Source organism: Ostrinia furnacalis, unplaced genomic scaffold (assembly GCF_004193835.3).
Source record: "Ostrinia furnacalis isolate ACB-3 unplaced genomic scaffold, ASM419383v2 OfSCF1098, whole genome shotgun sequence".
Classification (NCBI taxonomy): Eukaryota; Metazoa; Arthropoda; class Insecta; order Lepidoptera; family Crambidae; genus Ostrinia; species Ostrinia furnacalis.
In genome coordinates this window covers 1,193,381-1,213,665 of record NW_021131337.1, presented here as the reverse complement: position 1 = coordinate 1,213,665, position 20,285 = coordinate 1,193,381, and the positions used below count along the sequence as shown (strand labels likewise).

Below are 20,285 nucleotides of genomic sequence, written 5' to 3'. Positions count from 1 at the left end.
GCCCACATTCATGTCATTGTATCATTCACTGTACTCAGCAATCGATAGTCAACATATCAATTCCAATAAATCCAACAAGTGTTTAACAATTGAACTAATGGATGTCTCTATCAACCAACTAGATTAAAAAAAAGAAACTGTCAGTTTTCGAGTTTTCGGAAGAGAGCGGAAAATTGAGTAGAATTTTACGATATTTTTTAAAATAAATTGCATTAAATTAAGTTAATACTTTTAGTTCTAATGAAAAGTGTGATAGGAGTTTCGAATAATTAAATAATATCTACTTCTTGTTGTGCTAACTGATGATAATTTGATGCGATGGCGATAACCGCAGACGAGGTGGCTGAGCGCTTTCCTATTCACTGGCTCGTTTGGAACAACCAGCATGAAGAACTGAAAGAAGCTTTGGAGTCCAAGAAGGTATGAATATTCTCAGGGCTTTATGAATCCAAGAAATCCAATTTAGCTCTGTGCTAGTATAGGAATTACATTTTAAGTCTTGTCAGAGACACTTGGTTTTGCTTAGTTTTGTGCAGTTGGTTTCATGTAAATTTAGAAGACAAATTACAGGGGCTTAACTTGTTAGTAATCAGTAAAAAACATCAATATAAGTTTTAACCATTGCTCAGTCTGAATAAAATGAATATGATATGGGAAAACGGAATAAAATATTATAGTTTCAATCAACTTTTTGTTGCTGTTCTTTTGGTCTTAGTTTTTGATTTGCTCTTGTAGTGTGTGTGGTTTATATACAACATTTTTTATGCAGACTGTTATACCCTAGGCTACAGACCAGTTTTTCTCTTCAATATAAATTTTGACAACGGAGTACAGAAATGGCTTAGTTTTTTTTTTCAACACCATACCAATCTTTGAAACTGAGTAACTATGGCCTATGACCTACTGCTTTTTACATGTGGAGAACTGGAAATATCCTTAAAATCCCAAATAAGACGCTAATTTCAGTTTTCTTTAATTTTTACTTCTTTAATGGTTTTCGCTCTTTGCTAGGCAACCTAGATATATTTTTTGACTTGCTAATTTGAACATCTTATTTATTTTATACAACATTGTGTGCTCATTGTACAATCAATGAAGCCAAACAATCAATGTAAAAGTACACTTATTCTAGTAAAAATAATCCCATTATTGTGTGAAGCCTTACTATGTAAGTGGGTGTTTATAAGGTTTGTGTATCATTGCCAAATATCTGGCTAATGACTTGGAATAATACTCATGTAATGCCTATTCTGTCTGGGACTAATGTTTTGTGTACTTTTGCTTTGGAAGATTTCCCCTACAGATATTAATGTCTGTAGACAGTTCAATGAACTTCTGTCTGTCTGGCCATTATCATGTTAATAAAAATGTATAAAAGAAATCTCTTTTCATTGCCAGCTAGTGGGTCAAAAGGTCAATGGTCTATTCCACATTGTTGAATTTTGCTGACTAAAGCAATGGTAGGATTTAAATAAAGTACATTAGGAAGGATACCCATTCAAACTTGAGTATGGGTGATTTACTATTTAAACAATTTCATTTACTATTCCCATGTAAAGTCAGAATCATTTCTTTTCAAAATTTTTTTTCTTTATTTATTATTCAAACATTTGCATAATATAATATAACTTTTATTTAATACTTAGACATTAAAAAAGATGGCATATTACCATGTCTACTAATATTATAAAGAGGTAAAGTTTGTGTGTTTGTATATTTGTTAAATCGTAAGGGGTAATCTCGGGATCTACTGAACCGATTTAAAAATTCTTTCACCATTAAAAAACCGAAAAATTTTATGCGGGAGAAGCCGCGTGCTGAAAGCTAGTATTATGTCATTCTTTAGACAGACACCAGTTTATTAATATTTAAAAATAGCTCTTCATGATTGAATTTAATGCTCAGCTCTGATTCACATTCTTAATCATATTATGAGTCACGTCATGGGAGGCAAGTGTGTGCTAATTTTGTTCACAAATGCCACATGTCCTTGCATACTGATTAGGAGTATCAATAAATAATAAATACTTACCGTGTGAGTGATTGATTCGCCATGTAAACATTGTTACAATCGCTAACTGATAGTGTTATCTTGTGACCTTGGATTTCCATGAAAAGCACAGATTTTTTGTGTTGAAATGGATTTGTTGTGTAAATATTTGGAGATTACCATATTTTAGAAAATATCCTGCAGGTACCATTGTATGATAATCTTATGTAGTTATTTGAAAAATATCTTGAAAAAGTCTATATTATTTTCAAGTTCATTTACTTGTTTTTGAGTTTGAATAAATAGTAAAATGAGGGTGCAACCTTTAGGTGGAGGAACTGCATGATGAAGACGTGTCAGATAGCCTGGTTTTGCCATGGGCAAAAGCTAAAGATAAAGATATTGCAAATTGTCAAGGACATCATTTCATGTCAGTCAGAGTTAAACATTATCTGTCCCATACTCGTCGCCAATATTATAATATGTAACGTCGGTATCCGGGAATTTCGGGAGATCACGCGTGCTTACTCACCTGACATGTACCAGCCTGGTTTTTCTAGATATACCCTCAAGTGGGGTATGACAATATCAATTAAATAGTTAATCATATTTTACTATCACATTTCCATTCAGTTCACATCTGAGGACCTAGAGAAGAAAGATCCTCGCGGGCGCACTCCGTTACTTCTAGCGGTGACGCTCAACCACATCGAGGCGGTGCGCGCTTTGCTAGACGCGGGAGCCGATGTCAACTGCGAGAAAGATGGATGGACAGGCAAGTTCCATATTGTAATGCTTAGTGTAGGCTGCTGCCTAAGACTTGAGTTTGCAGACCAATCGAGAGGAAGAAGCAGTAATTTGCCCAATGCTTTAGTCCACGTGTTTCCCGCGACTCTCACTAGATCGATGGTCCATCGAGTGGGAGGCCTGGCTTCACTACGTCTTAACGCTCCGCGATCGCCACTCATGATCTTTTTTGTCCCGACGGCCATCATTTCTACGAGCTATGTGTCCCGCTCACAGATCGTATTATCCACGAAGACTCGCCCCACCATTCTTCCGCTAATGTTTGAGTGTACACGCTAAATTATCTATGAGTGCACACGCACACTACAGTAATGACGCTCGGATTGCTCGGATCAAACTCCCCGCACCCCGCGCTTTCCTCGACCAAAAATTGGTAGGGCGCGTCTTCGTGGATGAAATGATCTATACTCAGTTACTTTGGTTCAACTACGAATTTCCTCATTTCTGTTTCGATCACGTTGAGAAACTGAGCATTGCATGCTCCATTGCCCTTTGGGTGACCTATTGCTTAGCAATAATGCCCTTTATTCGCAGCGGTGCAAGAAGCAACAGCGACGGGCGACGCCGAGCTTCTATCGCTGGTGCTATCGCGTCGCGACTTCCAAAGGCACGTGGTGCGCGCGAGTGGCATCCCAGACTTGCTGCACCGGCTCAGTCTTGCGCCCGACTTCTACGTCGAGATGAAGTGGGAGTTCACCAGCTGGGGTATGATTAGTGTTCCTAGTAGTGCTAGAAACAATAGCAACTGTTGCTGTCACTTCTAGCGGCACGAGGTGCGCGCGAGTGGCATACCAGACTTGCTGCACCGACTCAGCCTGGCGCCCGACTTCTACGTCGAGATGAAGTGGGAGTTCACGAGCTGGGGTATGATTAGTGTTCCCAGTAGTGCTAGAAGCAACAGCAACAGCTGCTGTCACCTCCAGCGGCATTCCGAACTTGCTGCACCGGCTCAGCTTGGCGCCCGACTTCTACTTCGAGATGAAGTGGGAGTTCACCAGCTGGGGTATGATGTCCTTCATCAGCAGCAATGCCAAAAGCAACAGCAACAGCTGCTGTCACTTCCAGCGACACGAGGTGCGCGCGAGTGGCATACCAGACTTGCTGCACCGACTCAGCCTGGCGCCCGACTTCTACGTCGAGATGAAGTGGGAGTTCACTAGCTGGGGTATGATGTCATTTAGCAGCGATGCTAGAAGCAACAGCAACAGCTGCTGTCACTTCCAGCGGTATCCCCGACTTGCTGCACCGGCTCAGCCTGGTGCCCGACTTCTACGTCGAGATGAAGTGGGAGTTCACTAGCTGGGGTATGATGTCCTTAATCAGCAGCGCTGCTAGAAACTACAGCAACAGGCGACGAGCTGCTGTTGCGTCGCGAATACCAGAGTGTGCCTCGTTCTCTCTTGTTTTCTTTGTCCTGAAGATCAATTTAAATATTACCTTCTTTTCGGGCGCGGATCACAGAGGCGCGGCGCGCCACTTCACCTCACGTCACCGACGATACATTAAACCTTTGTAATACAGTCCACTTCTCTCATTTAGTGACTTTGGCGTGCCGTCGACTGTACATATAGACTTTTTAGTAACGTTTGCAGTAGCGCCATTGCGTTCTCTCCAATTTGAAGGCACATTAAGTTTTGTTTTTGTAAACCAACCAATTATTGGAACTAGGCAGTATTTCAATAAAACTCGTTAGATTTCTAATAAACGCTATTTTAATGTTTAGTACAAACGACATTACATTTTGCAAAACCAGAAGAAGGAACTTTCCTTCTTCTGGTTTTGCAAAATGTAATGTGACTACAGCGCCACCGATGTCAGAAAACGAAGCAAAACGCATACATTTACGAAGACACTCTTCAACAAAATGTTTACGAAGATATAAATGATCTTTCTTATAAATTGATATTTATTTAACACCAATGAATAATATATTTTATTGTTTTCCAGTGCCACTAGTGTCGCGCATGTGTCCGTTCGACACGTATAAAGTGTACAAACGCGGCGGCAACGTGCGCGTCGACACCACACTCGTCGGCTTCGAGAACAACCGCTGGCAGCGCGGGGACAGGACTTACATATTCCGCGGACAAGGTACGTCATCATCATCATCATCATGTACAGTCACGGAATGAAAAGGTTCGTCAGTTTTCAAATTGATTCCTTCAACAAATCGCGAACACTTATTACCTTTTGAAACTATGTTACAGAATAATCTCGAGTTAGAGAAAATAACCTTTAACTGTTCGTCAGTAAAGTTCAAAATTATTGATCAAAGTTGTTTGACGATTTATCTTGTCAAGAAGATTATTATGATTGATAAACTAAAACCTTCTTGTTGGTTCAACCTGCCATTATTATTTCTATTAAATAAAAAAAAACTATTGTCAATTGGTCAATGTCATCATTGCATTGCACTGATGGGATAGAAAAATAAACAAGCAAAACCTTATTCGTTAGCAAACGTCATATTTATTTAAATGTTAGCAGCCCTGTTTCTTGCACTGTTATGTTGGCAGGTTTGACTCTTACAGTACCTAGTGCAAGCGAAAACCGACACTAAGGTGACGAACCTTTTCATTCTGCGACTGTGCAATACCCGGCGATAAATATTGCACATCGACCTTAAGAAAGAGAAATCGGTTAATTTCGGTTTCGTAGAGCGTTATCTCTGTCGCACTTGAACAACGACTGACATAATGACGTTTTGTCAAAGTGTAAACAAACTTTATTTTAAACTAGCTTTCCGCCCGCGGCTTCGCCCGCGTGGAATTTTGTCTGTCACAGAAAAACTTTATCGCGCGCGTCCCTGTTTCAAAAACCGGGATAAAAACTATCCTATGTTCTTTCCCGGGACTCAAACTATCTCTATGCCAAATTTCATCAAAATCGGTTGCGAGGTTTAAGCGGGAAAGCGTAACAGACAGACAGACAGACAGAGTTACTTTCGCATTTATAATATTAGTTGGGATTAGTTGGGATTAGTTGGGATGTGTGCAATTGATTTTGTGAATTAAATTGCTAAAAACTTTTTATAGTCGTGAGAGAAAAGTGGTTCACAATATGTTAAAGAATTTGTCGAAGAGAAATACTAAGGGTTCGGACAATATTTTCATTGAATAATTGTACCAGCCTTCTAGATATGACGGTAACAAAATCTATTTAAGAGGAAGAAAAAGAGAAACAAAAGAATAGCCAAATTTGTTTATTAATAATTAATATAAGTCTCAGGGAGTGAGTTCCTAATTAGTCTCAACCGACGCACTACTAAAGTCTCTGAAAATCCAACCGCACTGTCCTTGGTTCGCTCGTAGTGGCAGCAGCGACAAGCAACGCTTGCCACGTCAGGTTCGGCGTCGCGGGCAGGCGACAGACTATGGCCGCACAGCAATGGACCTCTTGACGGAGGAAGGAGCCCTGTAATCCACGTCATCGGTCGTTTTATTGAATGTCCGATTTTATAGTTTAGCTGCGACATCAGCTTTAAAGCGAAGCAGGGGAAAGATTTGTGCAAGAAATAGTAATTAATGATGCGGCAGCCAAACAAAATCAACTTTAAAAATAAATAATTCATTTTATCCACTAATACTGAGACTATAAGAATTTACTAAGTAGGTACTGAACTACTGAGTAAATATTTCACATTTGTTTGTGTAATATTCCTATTTTTAAGTACTAAAGTTATTTAATAATCAGCTTAACTAATTAAAGTAATCTATGGTAATAGTTAACAATATAATTTACAATTAATTAAAGTTTCTAAGGTGACATGCACAATTCGATGACCATCGAAGGTCAAAGGTCATGTCAGGAACCATTTTGACTTATGCCTATGTGCGTAAAATAAAAGAGGATTCTGCATAGAACGTTTCAATACATACGTTTACCAATTGATAGGAGTAATAAAAATAATTAAATACGCACTACTCATGCGAGCACTAAAATCTTATATCTACGTAAGCACTTACCTACTAGGCAACTAGTTAAGCACTAAAACTAGGTGGGATAGGTATTAAAATTAATTACAACACTCACCCGAGACTGGGGAAGCACAACAAGTAATTTAAATAAATCGATAAGTATTAGAAAGTTCGACCTCGTGGATCGCGAGTAATATTTTTCTAAGCGAGGTGTACGTCCGTGCGTTTAGAAGCTTCGCAGGGACTGCGAGTGACAAAAGCGCCGAGCCGAGCCGGTCGTAAGTTGCTCCCGTGCATTGAATGCATAGGAAGCGTTCACTCACAAGGTCATAATCTGACGTTCACTGAGCGCGCAATCCAAATAATTTAAATAACATCTTTGCGCTCGCGCCGGACTAAGCTTACAATATGTACAGTTTTAGTTGTTAAATTCAATGTAAATATAGTTAAAAAGTTATATTTGTATTATATTTGTTTAGTTTTTAAGTAGTTTTGAGTTTTAAGTTAAGTTGTAATAGTTTTAAGTTGAGTAATTTAACGAGCCGTTACATAATGTTTTGCCAATGACGTTTTGTCAATCGTATAGGTAGTGTGCGACAGAGATAACGCTCTACAAGCCGAAATTAACCGATTGTCTCTTTCCAAAGGTCGATGTGCAATATTTATTGCCGGGTACTGTACGTCCACTGCTGTACATAAGCCTCCCCCAATGATTTCCATAATGATCGGTTAGCGGCTTGCATTCAGCGGCTTCCTTGCTACCTTTATGAGGCCCGTCCTACGCTGCACTTTCCGGTACGTGACCTCCACTCCAGAACCTTGCTGCCCCATCGGCCGTCAGTTCTGCGTACTATGTGCCCTGCCCATTGCCACTTCAGCTTGCTAATCCGTCGGGCTATGTCAGCGACTTTATTTTGTTTATGGATCTCCTCATTTCTGGGTACGACAATAGCTCAGACAATGGCCCTTAAATTGATGCCAAGGGTAAACTCCTGTAAAAATTGTCAGAAATGTTGGAAGAAATATCTATATATATAAAAGAAAGTCGTGTTAGTTACTTCGCTTATAACTCAAGAACGGCTGAACCGATTTAGCTGAAAATTGTCAGGGAGGTAGTTTAGAGCCAGGAGAAGGACATAGGATACTTTTTATCCCGTTCGAAATTAAAAAAAAGTCTGCTTATTTATTGCCATTAAGGCGGAACAAAGTTCGCCGGGTCAGCTAGTTAGGGATAAAGCTAAAGCTTTCGCGGTAGATACGTGTGTGTGCGCCCGCGCATGATTCAGCCCAGGCCCTTAATGTTGTGGTCTTGATAAAAAAATTAAACATTGTATGATTTTGTGTTGACAAAACTGCTTTCCATTTTACCACATAAAGATTATTTAGTATTTACTTATAGATTATTTAGTTTTATTATTCAACTAGCTGTGCCCGCGACTTCGTCCGCGTGGAATAATGACTTTGGGTAGGCACTTTTAATAATTTTAAAAGTTTATCCGGTGAAAGTTACTCGGTGGTATTATCTTTTTACAACGAAATCGAAAACTACACCTACCGCAGTATTATTGGTAAACTTTTTATTTTATTTTCCTACGGGAGCTAGAATCAATCTAGAATCAAGCTTCTAGCCTAGCATGCCACTGGCCGTGGGAGAAGAAGCTTTTCCTCAAGACTATTCCCACTACCTCAAGGGCCTCCGCCAAAACTCTCGCGCGAAAATGAGTTTATGTATACCTACCTACAGGCCCTACAGCGCAAGCAGGTGCCCGCGGCATGACCGTCATGCATTACTATGAATAATTGTTAGGCGAGCGCACGCAGCGGGCACCCACTCCGAGGTTAAGTGGAGGCCCCTAGAGTATGATAGTCTTTAACATGACATGATTGTAAAAAAATGCACTAATGAGTAATTAATAATATCAACTTTGAAGCAAATCACCTCTAAAATAACTTTCTACCCCTTTTTAACATAGTTAGGGGGTGCATTTCACTAAAATACGAAACACATCTTCCATTAATTCTGTTATAGAATGCTTATGCGAAATTTGAAGTAGATTGGACGAAGGAATCTCGTTATCCCATACAAACTTCGCCCCCCCTTTTTACCTCCTTAGGGGTAGAATTTTGGAAAATCCTTTCTTATCAGATGCTTACGTCATACAAAGAACACACCGTCAAAGTTTCAGGTCTCTACGATCAGCGGTTTAGGCTGTGCNTTAGAACTTTTAAAGGGGAACAATCCTGTCATACATGACTTTTGCGAAACTTTAACCGTTTACGCAGCGTAAGCTCTCAAAAGGAAAAAAATCACTGATTTGAAACATTCTTCATTGGTGCTCCGCTCCTATTGGTCGTAGCGTGATGATATATAGCCTAAAGCCTTCAGGAACTAACGGGCTATCCAACACAAAAAGAATTTTTCAAATCGGTCCAGTAGTTCCTGAGATTAGCGCGTTCAACCAAACAAACAAACAAACAAACAAACAAACAAACAAACAAACTCTTCAGCTTTATAATATTAGTATAGATGACAGTTAAACTTATCCCTGAGACAAACTTGACCTTCACTGGTTGGGTTATTGACGGTCAAGCTGTAAATATTGGCTACACAGGAGTTGCAGCTTGGCAATAGTCCTGCGTTTTCATTTATTAATATTGACCATCCATTACTTTTCTAGGTCGCAGCGCCAGCCTGATAGAGTTAGACCACGAAGCAGGCACATCATGGCGGGAATACGTGGAACCTATAGACTCGCAGGACTATCCTCCGCCTAACCCGCGTCTACTGCAGCAACGCCTCGCCGCGCCCGTTGCCATCAACTACCTGGACACCGACAAGATATGCTTCGAGAGGTACCACAGAATAATAATAAGTACTACCAGGCCTGTTCATCTCCGCGAGTTTACATCGAAAACAAAACACGCACGATGGCCCACCTACAGGATACTATTCGACAAGGCCTCACATACGAGCGAACATTGACTCACGCACGCGTATTCTTGTGTATGATGGAAGAAAATAAATAAAATGATGTACTAAATACTGTGCAGTATTTAACTGCCTAAATAATAATAAAAACACAGAATGTACTTTTTTAAGTTGCCTCAAGACACTGAGAGGTAAATAAGTAGTTAATATTATTCATGATAATTCATCATGAATTAAGAACGAACGAAGTAAAACTTCTGTACGTAGTACTTATTATTATTCTGTGGTACTACGTACAGAAGTTTTACTTCGGGAAGGTATTTAAAAAAATGTATGCTCAATGCCATTAACAATATGGTGTAATTTAGCCTGTCTCAAGAGTCAAGCACCATTTTGTTGACAAACGTCAGTGATCGGCACTGCGCTGAAGCTATAGGGCTGACTTCGGTAAAATGATGTGACGTGAGGTAAAATGGCGGAGGAAATACATGATTTAGCATGAATTATCATGAATAATATTAACTACTTATGTATTTACATCTCAGTGTCTTGAGGCAACTTAAAAAAGTACATTCTGTGTTTTTATTATTATTTAGGCAGTTAAATACTGCACAGTATTTAGTACACCATTTTCTTTATTTTCTTCTATCATACACAAGAATACGCGTGCGTGAGTCAATGTTCGCTCGTATGTGAGGCCTTGTCGAATAGTATCCTGTAGGTGGGCCATCGTGCGTGTTTTGTTTTCTATGTAAACTCGCGGAGATGAACAGGCCTGGAGGTAGGCCGTGTTACCGGCGCCACAAGGCCACAGTACAGTATACAGGCTGCACCGTTGCAGAACTATCCAGCTCGTTTCAGGGAACTGATATTGAAGTCAAGACTACCAGTACGGCTAGCACGAAAACTACTACAACGCCCATTTTCACAACAAAATTCGATACTTTACGACACGTTCACAAGAACGTGTCGTAAAGTATCGAATTTTGTCGAATACGCAAACGATTCTAAGACGAAAGTTGTTCATGCTAGAGGTACAGTACTCCGAGTGGACTTTGATATCCGAGCCAAAACTGTATCTTTCATTATGTCACATGACATCGTCACATGCCAGTAACCCTTAACGCCAAAGTCGTGTCGATGGCAATTTGGTTATTGCATGACTGATGACTTTATTAAATTAGCTTACGCCATTTCAGATAGATAAAGTCTGTTCGCCGAGCACGTAGAATTTCGTCCAATGACCTCAAGCTACCCATCCTTATCGCTCGCGCGTAATTATATTGCTATCGCGCTCGAACACTCGCTGTGGTGGGTAGCTTGGGATCATTGGACGAAATTCTACGTACTCGACGACCGGACTATAGATCATTCATTATCAAGATCCTGAATATGTATATCGGACATTGTTTAAAGATTATATTTCTCCTCCAGGAGCAAAACCGGCATCTGGGGCTGGCGCCAAGACAAGACCGAGAATGTAAACGGCTACGAGTGCAAGGTGTTCAGCGCCAACAACGTCGAGCTGGTCTCCAAGACGCGCAGCGAGCACTTGCCCGCCCAGCGCCGCCAAGCCCGGCCTAATAGGGCTCCGCTGGCGGGACTACTGGCCTTGGCTGATGGCGAGGCCGAGCCGGAGCAGCAGTCGCCGACTGCTGCTGAGCCTGAAGAGGTAAGTGCGCCAAAGCCTGGTCCGTGAGCACGTAGAATTTTGTCCAATGACCCCAAGCTACCCATCCTTATCGCTCGCGCGTAATTATGTTGCTGTTGCGCTCGCACACTCACTGCGGTTGCCCGTCGCACAGTCGCGACAGCAATATGATTACGCGCGAGCGATAAGGATGGGTAGCTTGGGGTCATTGGACAAAATTCTACGTGCTCACGGACCAGGCTTTAGTAATAAGCCCCTTTTCAAGGCGCTTGGACACGTCCCAAAAATAGCTTGCCTTACCACCACTTCGGGACAACATTATGAGCTGGTGGTGGGAAGAAGCGGCGGAAGAAACTCGGTCACCGTTTTACGCCCGTATTCACAAACGATGCTTGCCTAAGTGAAGCAGCAAATCAATCGCTGCGCGTCTTGGAGACCAGCTCGTTGTCTGTGCACTCACTCAGCTATACTAACGCCCGTATTCACAAACATTACTATGAGGTCTCACAGTGCGTGTCGTGCGCCCAGGGTCACACACGAACCAATCACAGAACTCTATTTAACGCTGTGCGTTCGATTTGCTGCTTCTCTTAAGCAAGCATCGTTTGTGAATAAGGGTGTCAGTCACCGTTTTAGTATAGCTGAGTGAGTGCACAGACAACAAGCTTGGTCTCCAAGACGCGCAGCGAGCACCTGCCCGCGCAGCGCCGCCAAGCGCGCCCTAGTAGGGCTCCGCTGGCGGGACTACTGGCCTTGGCTGATGGCGAGGCCGAGCCGGAGCAGCAGTCGCCGACGACTGCCGAGCCCGTGGAGGTAAGTGCGCTAAAGCCTGGTCCGTGAGCACGTAGAATTTTATCCAATGACCCCAAGCTACCCATCCTTATCGCTCGCGCGTAATTATATTGCTGTCGCGACTGTGCGACGGGCGGCCGCAGTGAGTGTGCGAGCGCGACAGCCCAGTAATAAGCCCCTTTCCAAGGCGCTGGTACACGTCCCAAAAACTGCTTGCCTTACCACCACTTTGGGACAACATATTATGGGCTGGTGCTGAGAAGAAGTGGCGGAAGAAACTCAGTCACACTGTTTCTAAGACGCGCAGCGAGCACCTGCCCGCCCAGCGCGGCCCAGCAGGGCTCCGCTGGCGGGACTGCTGGCGCTGGCCGATGGCGAGGCCGAGCCGGAGCAGCAGTCGCCGACAGCTGCTGAGCCCGAGGAGGTCAGTCAAATCAAATCATTTCATCAATCATTCAGTGTCTAGGCCCTTTACAGGGCGCTTGTATACGTCCCTGAAGTAGCTTTTGCCTTACCACCACTTCGGGACAACATATTATGGACTGGTGATGAGAAGAAGTGGCGGAAGAAATTCAGCCACTGTTTTAGTATAGCTGAGTGAGTGCACAGACAACGAGCTGGTCTTAAGACGCGCAGCGAGCACCTGCCCGCGCAGCGCCGCCAAGCGCGCCCTAGTAGGGCTCCGCTGGCGGGGCTATTGGCCTTGGCTGATGGCGAGGCCGAGCCGGAGCAGCAGTCGCCGACGGCTGCTGAGCCCGAGGAGGTTAGTCAAATCTATTTATTTATTTATTTTATGGAAAACAAACAGCATATATGCATTATTAATAGATGAGGCGGTTAAGATCAAAAATGCCTTACATAGTTTTCACAAATAGCATATCAAGATACAATCCAAAACAAAACCATTTAGCATGCAGTATAATTACAATATATGAAAAAAAGTTAAAACAATACAGAAAATACCTACTAAAGCCATACCAAAATAGCAGAATATTAAGCAGTAAACAGATACTTCAACTTTTTACCGGGAGAGTGCTAAGTAGTGTCGCCAAAGAATTCCTTATTACTTTGATTTTTGAAGTAGTTTGGTCTCACAATATGAAAAAGGTCAACATTTTCAGAATAATTGCTGTTAAAAGTTTTGAAAACTCTGTTAAAGAAGGAATTGCGTCCATAATTAGTGGTACATGCATCAACGTGAAGTCTAAGATAATTTCTCCTGACATTGGCAAGTTTTTAAGTGCAATTGTTATTAACAAACTGAGTCCTAGTAACTTGAATAAAGAATGATTTATTATTATTATATATTATTATATTGGCACGAGTAGGCACCTGTAACTTGATTCGCGAAAGAAGCTCACTGCAGTCTATTTTACCATTAATTAGGTTATGGAGGAAGGTAAGATCAGCGACTTCTCTTCGCAGTTTTAATGGAAGTAGATGATGATGCTTACAGTCAGCCTCGTAAGTCGTGCCCATTATCCGATGTTTGAAGTTTAAAAATCTAAGAAACTTTTTCTGAATTTTTTCAATTTTTTGTATGTAATAATCATATTGGGGATTCCATGCTTGACATGCATATTCAAGCTGGCTTCTAACCAGTGAACAATATAATATTTTAAGTGACTTAGCCATTTTAAAGTTTTTCGTGAGTCTAATTACGAATCCAAGGGTTTTTGTGGCTTTAGAAGTTATTGAGTCAATATGCCTGTCAAGAAGAAGCTTAGGGTCCAGAATGACGCCAAGATCTCGTATATATTCGGTTCTCTGAAGCGCTTGCCCGTTTAATGTGTACTTGTAGAATATTGCATTTCGGGATCTAGTGAATGTCATACAGCTACATTTGGAAATGTTAAGATCAAGTTTATTTAAGATACAATAACGGTGCAGTCTATCCAGATCCTGCTGCAAGTGAATACAGTCACTCAAAGTGCTAACTTTTTTGTATACCTTCATGTCATCAGCAAATAATAGACACCGAGAATGAATGAAACATTTATGAATGTCATTTATAAAAAGTATAAATAACAGTGGACCAAGGATCGAACCCTGTGGAACGCCTGATGGAATGGCGGAGAAACGTGAATTAGAAGAGAAACCATTAAGAACTACAGTCTGACATCTATCCGCGATGTAGGATCGAAACCATCTAAAGAGATCCCCGTGAATTCCAGCGGACTGTAGCTTAGTGAGCAGGATCGCGTGATCAATTCGGTCAAATGCTTTGGTATAATCTGTATATATTGTGTCAATCTGGCCTCCGGACTGCATACCATGAGATACGTCATCCAGAAATGCCACGAGATTGCTAGCTGTAGATCTTCCTCTTAAGAAACCATGTTGCTGGGGTATGAAAGCATGCTTGAGGGCAACATACACTTGTTCGTGAATTATTTTTTCCAGTACTTTAGCTAAAACACAGAGTTTGGATATTGGTCTATAATTTGCAATCTCACGTTTAGGGCCTTTTCAAATCAAATCAAACCATTTCATCAATCATTCAGTGTTTAGGCCCTTTCCAGTGCGCTTGTATACGTCCTTGAAGTAGCTTGCCGTACCACCACTTCGCGACAACATATGGGCTGGTGATGAGAAGTGGCGGAAGAAACTCGGTCACCGTTTTACGCCCGTATTCACAAACGATGCTTGCCTAAGTGAAGCAGCAAATCGAACGTGGTTGGTCCCAAAATGATGCTTTAAGATTAGATGGCCGGAATACTACCACAGGGCCCTGTTATTGAGATTGCTGACATTGGCTTACGGCCGGAGCAGCAGTCTACTGGTATCTGGGCCAGAGACCCAGATCCTAAAGCGCCTGGGCATAGCTGCGTATCCCTGTCAAGCTGTGTACCTTTACTTAAGATAAAGTATACTAGTGCGGGAAACACCCCGCTTTACAATCATAGTTTCACTTAGTGTTTTACAACAGCGAACACTTATTTCCAGGAGGAGAGGCTGATCGAGAGCCGTCGCTCCACGCCCACGCCGCCCGCGGTCTCCTGGGCGGAGTACTTCGGCGAGGAGGCGCCGTCAAGCGACGTGGGCCGCGCGCAGGTGCTCGACACCAAGGTGCAGAAGTTCCGCGCCACGCTGTGGCTGTGCGAGGACTACCCGCTAGAGGTAGGTGAAGCTCGACATTTAACGCCACCACAAGATATAATTTTTCTTTTTCTTTTTCTTTTTCTTTTTCTTTTTCCTTTTTCCTTTTTCCTTTTTCCTTTTTCCTTTTTCCTTTTTCCTTTTTCCTTTTTCCTTTTTCCTTTTTCCTTTTTCTTTTTCTTTTTCTTTTTCCTTTTTCTTTTTCCTTTTTCTTTTTTTGTTTTCCTTATCTCTTTTCTTTTTCTTTCTTTGTTTAATCTATTTAAGAAGTGACAATATGCTTCATGAAATATGTATTGTCTATTATTCTGTTCCAGTTGCAAGAGCAAATCATGCCGATCCTGGATTTGATGGCGGCGATATCGTCCCCGCACTTCGCCAAGCTAAAAGACTTCATCCAGATGCAGCTACCGTCTGGATTCCCTGTAAAAATTGGTGCGTTACATACTTTGATTTAGCTTTACTTGAATTAAGGTCTCATGTTCAAGCTGAAAAGGCGCCCGTTCAGCAAAAATCGTGACATAACACAAATCGTCCGGTTTGACCAATTTATCCTAGAATAACTCCTGGTATAACTGGTACATTGACAGTTTCAGTATGGGAAATATGTCAAAATGACAAGTTTATTCTGAGATTAATATTTAGTCTTGTATGGTCGAATCCACCCTAAATCACGAAGCTGGTTTTCTGCGGGTTCCACGCATGTCGGGGATTACGCGCTCTTTTGATAGTGACGGTTGTTAAGGATTTATTAACAACCGTCTATTCTTCTTAGGTTGAAGCTTTTACATGGTAAATGGAGAAAAATAGAAAATATGAGCTACACGCTCGAGAGTTGGATGCAAGATGGCCGGCGACGCCGCTAGTGCTGTTCTTCGCTTCCTTATGGAAGCATTAGTGACGTCCAGCGAGGGGTGATAACTGTTGCGAATGCGCACTGCGCGAACAACGGTTTATCATCAGTTTCATCTTCGTTCGTTCGTTCGTTTCAGCCAAATGACGTCCACTGCTGGACAAAGGTCTCCCCCAAGGTTTTCCACAATGCACGGTCCTGCGCTGCCCGCATCCAGGCTTTTCCCGCGACCTTTACCAGATCGTCAGATTTACCAGATCGACAGTTTTATTTACTGTAACGTTAATTGCACTGTGACTTTGGTTTTGTATCTCCTTCTGAATTGTATTAGGAACTGATTTGTTGCGAATTTTGCAGCCGCCAACGAATTAAAAACCACCCATCTCTTTCCAGAAATCCCGCTATTCCACGTCCTCAACGCTCGCATAACGTTCGGCAACATCTTCGCCACCGAATCTCCCGTGACCCACGTGGAATGCATCCGCGAGGGCGACCGTTTAGCCTGCGTGCTCGACGACGCGTGCTTCGCAGCAGGCACCGCCTACACCGCCGCCGAAGGAGCGCGCCTCGCCGACGACGAGGAGAGTTTACTGCAGTATGCCATCCAGCAGAGTCTCATGGAGGCTGGCACGAGCGATGACCAGGTATGTGCTTGCAGGTGGCTGACCAGTGGCTAAGCAGCGTGTGCGCCGTGCCTGAACTGCCGTGGCTCATCAGGGGACACCATTCGCCGCGGCCCAACCGTGAGAGAGGTACCGGCTTCTAGGTGTGCTGGTAGACTGGCTGCGCGATACTGATACAGTAGTGTAGCAATTATTTACTCAACATAAAATAAATCGCACCTTCCGCGACGCGAACTTTAAAGATTTTCTTCTGACACAATCATGGTGCCCCAACAATATTGGTGTTATTTGAAAGCCCAATAAATATCCTTAAAGAAAAACACATTTAATTTCTTAATAAATGATTAACATATACCATAAATGTGACTTGAAAAAATACCTCGCTTTGGGCCCACCTCTGGGATCAATGAGACCAATTTTTATAGTTATAAAACCAAATAATGATCTCACGTGTCCTCTTTAACAGATGGATAGCGATTAATGAGGGTTTTCGCGATTGAAAAATCCGCCAGATGGCAATACGTAGACGGGAGGTCGAAATGCTGCATGATTGATTTTGTGGTGGATTTTGACATATCTGTCAATGTCATGTCAAAAATAACCAATCATGCAGCATTTGGACCTCCCGCCTACGTATTGCCGTCTGGCGGATTTTTTAATCGCGAAAACCCTCATTGCAACTTAACAGTTTTATAGCTGTGGCGAGTTGGTTGCGCATAAAAGTTGGCTCAAGCGTAACTACCTATTTTTTTAAAGAAGTGACTCTGAATCCTTCTAAAGACACATTTTTGGGGATAAAACCTTTCCTTTATTGAAATGAAGGTTAGAACTAGGCTTTTAAATGGTGCCAATATTGGTGGGAAGTGGGGATGCATACCTTTGAAAGTACTTGTCGCGGGAGGTGCGATTTATTTGATGTCGAGTTTATTTGCGCTCACGAGTTGGCGCCACGGTCGACCTCACTCGCCGATGACGTCAACTAGTGAGTGACACAGTCATCATCATCATTTCAGCCATAGGACGTCCACTGCTGAACATAGGCCTCCCCCAATGCTTTCCATGTTGATCGATTGGTGGCGGCCTAGAGTGACACAGTAACGAGCCTTTTCCACCTGTCCAGTGACATGAGCTTAGGGAGCGTGCACACGGGTGACTTTTGTCACCGTGACTGTTTCGTCACTCAAGTCAAGTCCTTACCTTACTCGCTAGTGGCGCTAACTCATCAGAGACGCGATAGTCCTATCGTATAATTCACCAGTTGGCACAACCCTCGAGTTAGGCCCAGTTTTTTGATTAATAGTTAAAATAACCAATAGTCAAATTTGACAGATGTCAAATGACAAGTGGTTAAATATCAGAAAAAAATGATTTTCAAACGATGGTTAACTTGAGTTTTCGTACATTTTTTAACTATTAGTTAACATTTTGTTAATATTTAACCATTAGTAGCAAAATTTAACAATTTGTTATTTTAACTATGAATCAAAAAACTGGGCCTTAGAGGGGCTAAATTGCACGTGACGCTGACTGGTGCATGTCACGATAACATTGGCCATTTGGGCATGCAACGTGTAAGCAACTTCGACGTCATAACTTCAATCTTATTGGAGCATTTCATTCGATGTCAGACGCTTGTTAAAACTTCCTGAATAATGACACTTCTTCGCTCCGCATTGGTGGAAACCGGGATTTAGGCAATTAAATCCTCAGAGCCCTTTTGCAGACCTTTTCATCTAAAAAAATAGCATGCCATTCGATGTCAAACGCTTGTTGAAACGGAAAGGGAGAACTTGGGTCAAGTCGGACGCCTTCAGCCAAAGTTTGACAGCAGAGTTGTCTACTATTACTACACACTGTAAATGAAGAAAATGGTCAGAGTATGTACATATAGGAAGAGGTAATTAAAAGCATTTAAGTCACTAATATAATGATAAGCGACTTCAATAACCAGAGGGTATCACCAGAGATACAGAACGACTAAAATAACGTGGTGCACACTAGGGTGGTAATTTAAATGATATTTTTTAATAAAAACTTTTAATAGGTTTTATATCAAAAGTTTCTAAACAGAAACTTGGGATCAATTGATTTCCACTACACTACACACATGCTTGCATAGTCGTCTGCGCTTTTTAGTTAAACGTTGGTCCAAAAGTAATAGTGATTTCCTATTTTATAATTTTTCGTATTATAATTTCGCCGGATGCATGGTTTCCGGCTTGATGCATTGTTATACACCCTGTATTCTTCTTCCCTTAGTTTTTATTACCTCCGTATTTCGTATGCTAGAGGAGAGACTCCCTATAGATGTCCCTTAGTTCCTCCCAGTGCCCCAGAGTAATCCAGAGACACCCGGTATGTCTGTCGTAGTTGTATTACGTATTGAGTATGCTAGAAAGACAGTAGTAGTTCTTAGTCATCCTATAGTCCAGAGATTCTCTGAATGTCTGGATGTATATTGTTGCTTAATATCGAGATGTTCTGTATGATGTGTCTGTTGTAGTTATTTATGTTCCGTATAACTTTTACTCCATTCATTACACAGTATAATTCCCTTAGTTCTTCCCTGTTGTACCAGAAATATAGTAGATATCCGTTTGTTATTCCACGTTAGTCAGAGAGACAGTCGTTGTAGTACCTCCTTTAGTCCTTGTGCCCCTGCCAGCGTAATCTAGAGACTCCTAGAGTAGTCTGTCCTTGGTATGTCAGAAAAAAACGTAGATCTCCCGTAGTCCCCCCAGTATCCCTGTAGCGTAATACCGAGACTCCTGGTATACCAGTAAGCCTAGGCGCAGACCACCAATTTTTAGTCGGCTCATAGTTGGGCCCGATTCTAATTTGTATGAATAATTAATCGGTGTAATGTGCGCACATCCATACATGCCCATACGGATTAACTTTTTAAACCGGCAGACAGTGGTGACTGAGTTTGTTGCGGCGCTTCTTCTCAGCACTTGCCAAATGTTTGTCTCGAAGCGCTGGTAGGGCAAAAAAATAATGAGACATGTATTATGTTCCTTAAGAGCATTTGACGATTTGTAAACTAAGTACTAATTTAGTCTAAACAAATAAAGATACATTTGATTTTTAACTGCCCGACTAAACTATCGGCCAATAAAAAATCGGTGGTCTGCGCCTATTCTTATGGTTGTAGGCAGTAGACCTCCCTAATCCCCCCAATGTCCTTATAGCCTTCTACCGAGACACCCTGTATACCTACTATGGTTGTCCCACAGGTGGACGTGTGGGAAGCGCTGCGAGGCGCGCGGCCGGCGTCGCCCGCTCCGCCGCGGCCCGAACTGCTGACACACGAGGAGAGGGAGCTACAGAGGTAAATTGTACCTCATTCATATTTATACTAGCTTTCCGCCCGCAGCTTCGTACGCGTGGATCCCGTTTTACCACCTTAGGGGTGGAGTTTCGTAAAATCCTTTCTTAGCGGATGCCTACGTCATAACATCTACCTGCATGCCAAATTTCAGTCCGATTCGTCCAGTGGTTTGGGCTGTGCGTTGATAGATCACTATGTTAGTCAGTCAGTCAGTCTGTACCTTTGAGTTTTATATACACTCAACATCAAATAAACCGCACCTTCCGTGACGCGTTAAAGATTTTCTTCTGACA

The 20,285-nt window shown here is 42.2% G+C and overlaps 1 protein-coding gene and 1 long non-coding RNA gene across 2 annotated transcripts; one reads left to right on the top strand and one right to left on the bottom strand.

Annotated features, from left to right (window-relative positions):
• The first annotated feature begins 81 nt into the window (after window positions 1-81).
• Window positions 82-20,011, top strand: LOC114351156 (ankyrin repeat domain-containing protein 13D). The gene is made up of 10 exons (XM_028302240.1): window positions 82-420; window positions 2,624-2,765; window positions 3,332-3,502; window positions 4,745-4,888; window positions 9,393-9,567; window positions 11,078-11,315; window positions 15,039-15,206; window positions 15,503-15,620; window positions 16,432-16,682; window positions 19,898-20,011. Exons 1-10 carry the CDS (start codon window positions 319-321, stop codon window positions 19,994-19,996), a joined length of 1,608 nt encoding a protein of 535 aa, XP_028158041.1. The 5' UTR covers window positions 82-318; the 3' UTR covers window positions 19,997-20,011.
• Window positions 5,984-7,102, bottom strand: LOC114351157 (uncharacterized). Its single transcript, XR_003655762.1, has 2 exons — window positions 6,830-7,102; window positions 5,984-6,211 (listed from the first exon to the last, which is right to left on the bottom strand). It is a non-coding gene; the product is annotated as an uncharacterized LOC114351157 (long non-coding RNA).
• Window positions 20,012-20,285: the final 274 nt, after the last annotated feature.